Consider the following 9706-nt stretch of genomic DNA (forward strand, 5'->3'; position numbering starts at 1 on the left):
CAACCGCCGGTGGTGAGCCACGAGTGGGAGGGTTTTACCGTGCCCTGCCAGGCGGCGGTACGGTCGTTCCTCCTGCACCTAGGCACCGGCGACGGCCGGTTCTGCGTCCCCAAATTCTCACACGACGCGAGTGGTCGCGGTGTGGCCATGCTCACCGGCGTGGAGGTCGCGCGCTGCGTCGACGGCGTAGCCCACTGCCTCATCAAGCATAAGACGTACAGCTACGGAGGATTAGGAGATGATGACAAACCCGTCTGCCTACTCTAGTGGAAAAATAATAATGATAGTTTCCTCTTTTTAATAATGATGATACTGATAATGGAGTACCAAAGTTAGCATGTGCTGCCATTTTGTGTTGTTGTAAAGTGGAAATGCAAAGACAGTATAATTTGTAAGTTGGTTTTCAAATGTTAATCCCATGCTAAGAAATACGAAAGGCATATCCATGGATTTTTTTACAAATGTCAAGTATGTTTCACTGTTTCTGTATGCATACATGTCCATGACAAGAACAAACAAATACAAATGACTTGTCAAGGCCTCAACGGTAGTCTTACACATTTGCATTTCTCATACAGTAAAGACAGAGCAATGCACACGCAAAAAAAAAGGACAGCAATGGACACAATAAAACAACACTATCTACATTCGGGTGTTAGGCGATTTGTGCAGTGCCCAGAGGGACACACCATAGTATGCATCTCGCCGGTCTAGATGCATGTGGTTATTTCGTATCGCTCGATTTGGATATGTCAGCTCGCAGCTCCTCTTCGAGCTCGTCGAACTCCCACCCGCTTATATCTTCAGGGGAGTACCTGTTGGATTTACCAAATTCTAACTCCAACTCTGCGAGCTCTGCACCAAGGTCCAGTGTTTGCTCAGATTTCACTGGAGATTTTGGAGAGCCCACGGGCGCAGCTTTAGGCGTAGAGGGTGCCTGAACAGGCGAAGAGCTTGACTCGATTCGCTCCTTCGTTGGCACCTTTGCTCTGCGGACTTCGATGTCCAGCGTCGGCCTTTCTATAGACTCGAATGCCTCTCTCAGCTTCTCTATCTCCGAAAATAAGCTCCTGACCTCTGGATCATCTCTCCTGAAAACAAAAGAAAATGGAACATGTCCAGTTGCTGGGATCAAAACCAATTTCCCACCAAAGAAATTGTAAGGACAAGAGAGAAAATTCTATGGGAAGTTTGGCCGTACCTAGAACTGTACCCTTGTTCGGAATAAAACAGCTTCTTCATGTGATCAGTGATGCTGAAGGCAATTACGATCTGAAAACATTGCAACATTAACAGCCACCCAAAGTACTTATTTTCTAGCCATATATCTGTTTATGTGGTTTCCTCTGTACAACCAACTACTCCCTCCATTCCTAAATATAAGTCTTTGTAGAGATTCCACTATGGACCACATACGGATGTATATCACTCATTTTGTATACATCCGTATGTGGTCCATAGTGGAATCTCTACAAAGACTTATATTTAGGAACAGAGGGAGTATAATTTTGGTGGGAAAACATGGGTACATACATAGGAATGTTTATTTAGAGAGGTTGATGAGGATAAATAGAATTAACTAGCAGTTCGATTTTAAAAACAGGTAAGCATCACAATTGGGTACTCGGTACGAACCTTCTTTTCAGTTTCCAAATATTCCTCCTCGAGGGCTTTCTGTGGGCTTGTCTTTTCTGACACCTCCTCGTCTTCAAGTTCCGTTGACTCATCCCTACAATATTTGGCCCAAATCATATAACGGCAAACTCATTAGGACCTTTGTTGTGTCAAACAGGAGGGTCCAGGAATATGTGGAAGACTTTAGGGAAAAAAACAATTGAATAACCTTGAATTTAAGAATGCCAAATTATCCACGTATGTGTGGATCCGCTCAATCGATGGGCTTAGAACTTCCTGCTCAAGACAAAAGATGCATAAAAAACAGTGATAAAAAAATATACCCTAATGGTACAGTGTGTTCTCTAGGAATGGAACAATGGCTTTAAACAGTTTATTTTATACCCAACCAAGTACCTTGAATGTAGAAAGGTGATACTTCGTCAACTTCATAAAATTGCTTGTGCATCTCTCTAGCTCAGCACTGTGACCATAAAATCAAAAATAAAGCTGAATTGATTTAAAAGAATGTAGAATTTAATTGTAGCTTTACAGGGGGGAAATAGGATAAAATGGTTGCAATCAAAGGTCGGTATAGCCATAATCACTACATACTTGGTTTTCTGTTCAATCTGTTCATCGTATGACGACTGGAGCTGCCAAGTATCCTCAAGGAAATTGATCCACGTCTTGACTACACCAGCCTCCACATTACATGAGGCAATAGTTTTTGAAAGTTCATTCTCCTAATTCAAAACAAAATATGAAGCTGATCAAATACTTTAACCCAAAAAGCGAACGTCAATCTCGTGAATATTACTGGAAGAGTACTAAAACTGGGCAATCAAAAAAGTGGACGCACCTTTGCTTTTAAACTAAAGATCATCTGATTGTTTGCTTCATCAAACTGATCCCTCTCTTCCCTTGTTAGCTTGAGCCGCCCAACAGCAGCATTCAGTGAAATGTTGACCTGTTGGGCGAAAAGAGGAAGGACCTCAAAATATGATAGTTTTGGAACTCATATATACGATTAGTTTTAGCACAACAATAAATATCACTGGTAACTCAACACCTTCGATAATCCTGCATCAGAGAGGCCTTGGGTTAAGGCTACTAATGATAGAACTCATCAGTCTGCCGGACGGAAACATTTGTGTCCATGTCAAACCTATGCCTAGGAGTAGCCAACACGAAAATAATAATATAGGAAGGTCTTATTAAGGAAAATGCAGGTACCTTCTTCAGCTGAGCCTCAAGTTCATCCCTTTGCTTCTCCAATTCAGAAATCTCAGCAGTCAACTCCTATATAAGTGACACATTAAAAGGTAAGGAACATCAGCAGAATATACAACAAAGCAATATTCATCCAAGCATTTATTTTAATGTATGTGTGACATGTGAATTTGCATGCAAAGTACTTATGATCCAGAAATATAGGTAGACATCCTAATAGCCTTATAAACAAAGGTTGGGCTCCACAAGCTGCTTGAGCTCAGCTAGAACTAGCCTCAATTAAGTTTGGTTCAAGCTCAGCTCAAAGTGACCTGAGCTCAACCTCATCTCAGTTAGCTGGAGCTGACCTCACAAAATTGTCTTCACTTTTTAATGCATGACCTTACTGATCTTTTTCGAGCTCAGCTAAACCTCATATTAGTTTGCTCGAGCTGAGCTCGAGCCTAACTCTAGTCTCAAACCACATCGTGGCTGGCTCGACCTTGACTCGCTGGCAACCATACATCCCATGAACACTGTGCGCACGCATAATGGTTTCCTTACAGCAGGTGTTAGATGCAGTTTTCATGAAACAAGACACGTGTCCAAAGGTGCACGGCCAATGCTAAATGAAAATCACGATGAGAGTCCTATGTTCCAAAATAAGATTTCTTATAGTACAAAGAGTATAAACATTTCTACTGCCACCGTATGGGCTAGGAATAGGATTCTTACTTTTTCAACTGCACTCACTTCATTCTCCTTTTTGGCACGAAAGTTAAGAGCCTCCTCTTTCTGGCGTCTGCAGTATGCACAATAAAATTTGAAAGGTCACCTCGAAGTTCTTGTCCAACCAATGGATTTGTTAAAAAAAATAGTACACCAGCAAAATCCAGAAAAAGAATGCAACCACGATAGGGAGCAACATGACAGATACTACATGGTCTACCAAGTTATTGAATTCACCCAAAAAAAACATAAAATCAAAGGGATCATCGATGAAGAAAAATGAACTCGTAAAGGTAGATGATATAAAGTAAATCAAGTGGCATCAAAAGATTGATAGAGACGAATTGTATGGAAGCTCCACCTGTGATCCAAAATACGCTTCTCTGCCTTGGAGGATGAATTGGCAAGGGAGGATGCTAAGACCTTTAATTTGTCAACCTGCAAAATTTACCACAATGTATTTGTTATTGCAATCCATGCCTTTTTCACCAAGTGAGTGTCTATCAAGTCAATATCAGAAGTCTAAACTGAACAAAAAGGTACATGGAAGCTGACTCCACCATGGTCTCAAGCACAATGGTGACTGGTCACTTGCACACACAAAATATGCGTGAAACCTTAGCCCCAAAAATCAACTTCTACGGCCATCGCGTTCAAGTGTTCAACAGAAGTACTAGTGCATAGGATACAACTATTCAATGGGATATTTAAGGAACACATGAAAACATATCCCATTACTCACCAGTTCAATTCTTTCAGTGACAAAGTCTACAAATTAAGTTCCAGGAACAAAAAAGAAGTAGAAGTATGTATGCATAAAATCTGCAGCGCATAGCACTAAAAGATATTCCTATTAGTGATCTATAATGTATTATGTGAAAGGTAACATTCAGTCATTTTGCAAGAAGTTTTAAATATGAAAATTTCAAGCATAAAAATGATATGCATAAAGATCGCATGAATACATGCCTTCTGGAAATGAACCTCTGGGGAATCCCCAGCGTTAATTGATCTTTTCTTCAGTAGAAGGTCTTCCATTCTAGAGCAGAACCTCACTTCAGTGAGTGCTTCTTTAAAAGACTAGTCAAAGTGGAGAATTCAGTTAGCGCCTTAAAAGAAATGTGAAACAGAAAAATAGAAGTAATAGAAGATGTAACATTATAAAACATATCAACATGTGATACTAACTATTGTTTAGATGAGAACTATTGCCTATTGGCGCAGTGAACAAATTTAACATAATCAGTGAGATCAAGGTTGGTGCTTCTGTTCTCTATAATCAATTAGTCAGTTGCATATGTTTTCACGGACAGTCTATCTGCCAGGTCAACTTCCCTGACAAGCATGTGCTCATAAGGTGGGATGAAATAAGAAATTCTAAAGATATAGTTGAAGATCTCAGGCTAAACACATATGTAGTCTGACAAGTGGCGACTAAGCTAAATCAAGAACACTTCTGTGAATATGTAAGTACTAAATTATAATACGTTGACAGAGGTAACACCTCAACGACTGCAACAGCAGTATCTTCTGAAGCTTTTTCAGGATCTTCAGTTGATTGAACTCGCAATGCCTCCTTCTCATCTAGTTTCTTCCACAATTCTAAGGCTTCAGCATCTATCCTGAAGTAAAATTAACATATTATAGTAACAACAAACGAAATTAAAACAATTTCTGAATTTTAGAGGCAAAAGAACCATGGTATCTCTTTTGGGCGCCCCAGATGTTGCAGGCGAAAAACTTTGGAAAAGGAGGGTTCAGGTATATGATTCAAATATTGAGAGTTTAATTGACATTTATGGACCAATTACAACAAAAATGCATGAGATAAGTATAACATCTAATCTCATTACAACACATCATATACCAGATTGTGTAGACAACCAGTAAGAAAACCAGACTTCGACAGCTAGTTACATAAATGCTCACCTCACAATGTCAACACTCCTCTTTAGTCCTGAAATAGCACTCTGGGTAAACTGAAGCAGCTCTTCACGTTTCACCTAAATGTGTATAGGAATTTAGTATGATAGACATGAAGTCAATTTCTCAAAAAGTTCACCACTTATGCACACACTTAAACTTTTTCCTAATGGAAAGACATTAAAAATGGGTAATACTGAACAATCTTATGCTCTCTCTCCATAAAAAGCAATAGCCATAGTCAAGCGACAGTGGAGCAGAAATGCATCATCACATTCATCGCTCTAGTTCCTCAAGCAGTAAATCTGCAGACCCTTAAAGTACCAGAGTATAGCTATGTTCACAGCCTCACAGTCACACGTATTCATCGCTCTATGGTTATTGGTTTCTTCTCATGGTTACTTATTAGAAACCTAAAAAATCTCCTCGAATAACATCATTTTTCCCCTTATATGAAAGAAAAAAGGGCAACAAGAAATCATGTGCGGTGTAAACACAAATCATCCAAAATTTGGATAAGGTGAATAAAAATAGATAAAGTAGTGCTTGCAAGAAAAGGAAGCAAGCTATGATAAATAATTCCACTATGTCATCAGTAAGCAAAAATATTGACAATAAAATAGAGAAAGAAACTCGAGTGGGAACGAAGAAATTTAGACATATATGTGAATAAATAGTTGTAGACTATGAGTTAGGCAGATATATAACACCCACTTAGTAATATATTTACGAATTATCTGTAAAATTTATTATATTGCAATTTTAGCCTTTTGCCAATTTAGTAAGCATGCCATAAGAGTATAGGACATCCAACAAACGTACCAGGACTTCATCGTGGTAAATTGAGAATGATTTTGCCAAGTCTTGTATGCTGCTTATAATTGCATTATTGATTTCTTTCCCTCCTGTAAGACATAGGCTAAAGGAAATGACAAATAGTTAAATGGAAAGGTTGCTGAGATTGAAAAGAACATTCAGTAATACAAGGAACAGTAAACATAATCTTGCAAGGCCTACAACTGATGAGGTTGTTCAGCAATATGTGGGTTATCTTAACTGTATGTTTAGGAGAAATATATCATCAAAACCACAAAACAGCGTAAGAATATGGCCTCGAAAATAAACATATAAGGACCTTATCCACACATTGTAAATAACCAAATCAACTGTAACACTAATGGATAAGAACAAGCCTTAAAAATTTAAAGTAGTAATTTATTCAGGTGTTTCAGAAGATCATGTTCATTCAGGTCAAGAAACAACTAGCATAATCTACAGAATGTTGATGATTTTTCGTGTACAACCATATTTAAGTAATAAGTACCAATATATTCCTAGTATGCCAACTAAAGGAGAAAAGGAAATGTGGTTCTACAGATTGTTAAAGCCCATCAGATCAACCTATCCAAAAATTAGCAACACCAAACTGTATTACTACTATTTACACAATAAGCTCACCCGAAAATTTCCAAAAGCAGGGAGACCTCTTCTTCCTTGGGAGCTTCAAGAACCTGCGCGTAAAAAGTACTCAAATGTGTTTAGTTTGATAGCTTCTATCAGTGATAAGAACGAACAATAGCATTGTGTGACAGGGAATTCAAGCTGGTTAGACAAAGTAGATGTTATCTAGAGTCTTGACAGTCAGGGTATCATGGCTGAACCAACTCACCATGGACAATGTAATACCCTCAAGTGCTTGGCTATAGAGGAATACATCTCGGAAGTTCATAGGAGCTCCTCCAATGTCAGCGTCATAAAACAAAACCTGTGCACAAGAGTTGACATCAAAACACATGAAACCAAGGAAGCAAAGCAAATATAGAGCATGGCCACAAACGGACACACAAAGGCAATGTGATGCGTAGATGCATACTCTTGCTAATGGTGTTTTCAAGCTGTTTGGGTCAATTGAAGAGACATTCTGTGAGACACTCCCATCCAAACCTCCGAACGCAGCCTCGATCTCTTGAAGTGATCTGAGCCAGCGTGTTAGCACCTGAACTCTCTGATCCCCGCGTGATGAGACTGCCGCCTCTTCCAAGCGCTTCACTGTCTTCTTGACACTTTTGTAGTTCTGGGTGATCTGCAAATAACAGTACACACTTGGTTAACTTGCCGCAAATCATCATCAGGATTCAGGGATAGGGCATTTGTCATTTGATATCTTTGAGTACAGTACAAACACACTGAATCCAGCGTCAAACAGTCGAGCCTAAAATCCCAAATACTCAAAAGATTAAAAAAAATCCCCACTATGTGGCAAGTGGCAACCCTTCTCACTCTTGGAACATAGTATGAATTTGCCATAACATGTGGGGCATGAAATCGTCCAATTGCTGAGAGAGATCCTCAATTCGTACATAATTAATTAGTATTAGCATAGCTTGAATGCTGTTTAATTTGGCCAGTCTACACAGAAATCTCGGTTTGACTAATTTCTCGGTTCACACATCCCCAACAGCAGCAATTTCGAGGGGGGTTTCGGGAGTGAGGGGAATAGAGGGGCGGAGAGCGGAGGGGCGCTCACCATGCGATCATTGAGGATTTTGGTGCCCTCGGCGACGGCCTGGCCGGCGTGGTGGGCGACGGCATCGGCGTAGCCCAGCACGGCGCGAGTGACGCCGCTGCGGCCGCCCGCCTCGACGGCCTTGCTCACCGCGCTCCGCAGCCACGACGACATCGCGGGATCACGGCGGCGACTCTGCTGGGGGGGGGGGGGGGGGGGGGGGGGGGGGGTAGGTGGGTGGGGTGAGGGGTTGGACGCTCGCGGTCGCGGCGCTCTCTGCTCCGCTCTTCCCTTGTCTTGTCTTCAGGTAGGGGCTTCAGTTCAGAGTTCAACCGTAGAGAGGAGCAGGGGGGTTTCGTGCTGGTGTGTGCTTTTCGGTTTCTGTCCGATCTTTTATTATTTTCTGACAACAATATTTTTTCTGTTCATATGTATTTTATTTTATTTTTGTAGTGACTATTTATAAGTCGACTGAATTGTTGTGCAATAAGTCATTTTTTACTCCCTCAGCCCATAATAGTTGTCGCTGCTTTAGTAGTAACAAAGTACTCAGTATTAGTTCCTTTTTTTATATAGACACGAGGTTTGCACATTTTTTTCATGTCAGTCTAACATGTATCTACCTTTCACAAGAGTCAAGAGCTAATTAAGTAAGGATATAATGTTTGATGTCCACAAATGTTAGTTAACATACACCCGCATACACTTGGTTAAAATAACTGCATCGGCAAACAAAATAATTTTACTTTTTAGAATGGAGAGAAGGGTAAATCTAAATCTAAATTATGCATATGAAGCTTCAAAAAAGGAGTACACAATGTGCGAAGGCATGATACTCCAAATATTATGAGTTGACTTGCTTATAAGCGCCGTAATCATTTTTTTTCCTTCTTAGTATGGTACACGAAGTCCTGAACTAAAATAACAAAAACATAAACATAAAAAAGATATTCTAGATAGAATGAATTAGGGGCATTGGATTTGCGCCACCAAGTGAGGTATACGGATTGGATTTTGCTCATCTAGAGCCCTTGGATCAAAGTGGAGGAGCTACATCAATGAAGGAGACCCGAGGATGCCCCCTACATGTACACCTCCAACCCTAGCCTCCGGCATACATGGTCCCCATTACCATCTCGATCTCCATTGCTGCTCCACGACCACCTCCACCATAGAAGAAGGGTCAAGACAAGAAGAAGGAAGAGGAGGCCTCGCCACTATGCCACATCGGCCTTCGTGCGGTGCCATCTCCACTAACACAGACATGCCTTTCTCCATCCCTGACTTGTGTGGGCTTGTTGTATCTTGATTCTCTCTTTTATATTTTCCATCTTCGTGTTTGAGTAGATGCATTGGTTCTTTGGGATATGGATGAACTCTCGTATGATTAGAATTGAATTCCTACAAGAGATCCAATATCCTCTACTTATGTTCAAGTTAATAACTCTCAAATTCAAGACCTGCGGTAGCATCCTAACCCCATCCTCCACGATCATGTTGTGTATGATCATGCAACAGGCCATCACCTCCCACAAGGTCTCTGGATCCCATTGTTTAGCAGGTCCACGAACAACTGCAAAACGTGTTCGTAGAACTCCAAAAGCCTCTTAACATCCTTTCTAGTTGCTTCTTGTCTTTGTGAGACTTTTTCTGGCCAACTGGGTTAGAGATGGTTTCATAAAGGTAGCCCAAGGAGGATAGATACCATCAACTAGATAGTAG

General features: G+C 40.6%; 1 protein-coding gene across 2 annotated transcripts; it reads right to left on the reverse strand.

The window, feature by feature from the left end:
- Positions 1 to 429: 429 nt before the first annotated feature.
- On the reverse strand, positions 430 to 8183 carry LOC123077649 (A-kinase anchor protein 9). Of its 2 annotated transcripts, XM_044499945.1 has the most exons (18): positions 8006 to 8183; positions 7352 to 7561; positions 7148 to 7243; positions 6937 to 6989; positions 6301 to 6397; positions 5485 to 5558; positions 5060 to 5177; positions 4525 to 4635; positions 3917 to 3993; positions 3562 to 3628; positions 2851 to 2916; positions 2477 to 2584; positions 2230 to 2360; positions 2032 to 2098; positions 1844 to 1911; positions 1636 to 1729; positions 1202 to 1272; positions 430 to 1091 (listed from the first exon to the last, which is right to left on the reverse strand). In XM_044499945.1, the coding sequence occupies exons 1-18, from the start codon at positions 8156 to 8158 to the stop codon at positions 725 to 727; spliced, it is 2028 nt and encodes a 675-aa protein (XP_044355880.1). In that variant the 5' UTR covers positions 8159 to 8183; the 3' UTR covers positions 430 to 724. The 2 variants fall into 2 exon arrangements, with proteins under 2 accessions (XP_044355880.1, XP_044355881.1); XM_044499946.1 differs by lacking the exon at positions 8006 to 8183 and having other exon boundaries at positions 7423 to 7557.
- Between the last annotated feature and the right edge of the window lie 1523 nt (positions 8184 to 9706).

The sequence above is a fragment of the Triticum aestivum genome, chromosome 3D (genome assembly GCF_018294505.1).
Source record: "Triticum aestivum cultivar Chinese Spring chromosome 3D, IWGSC CS RefSeq v2.1, whole genome shotgun sequence".
Taxonomy (NCBI): domain Eukaryota; kingdom Viridiplantae; phylum Streptophyta; class Magnoliopsida; order Poales; family Poaceae; genus Triticum; species Triticum aestivum.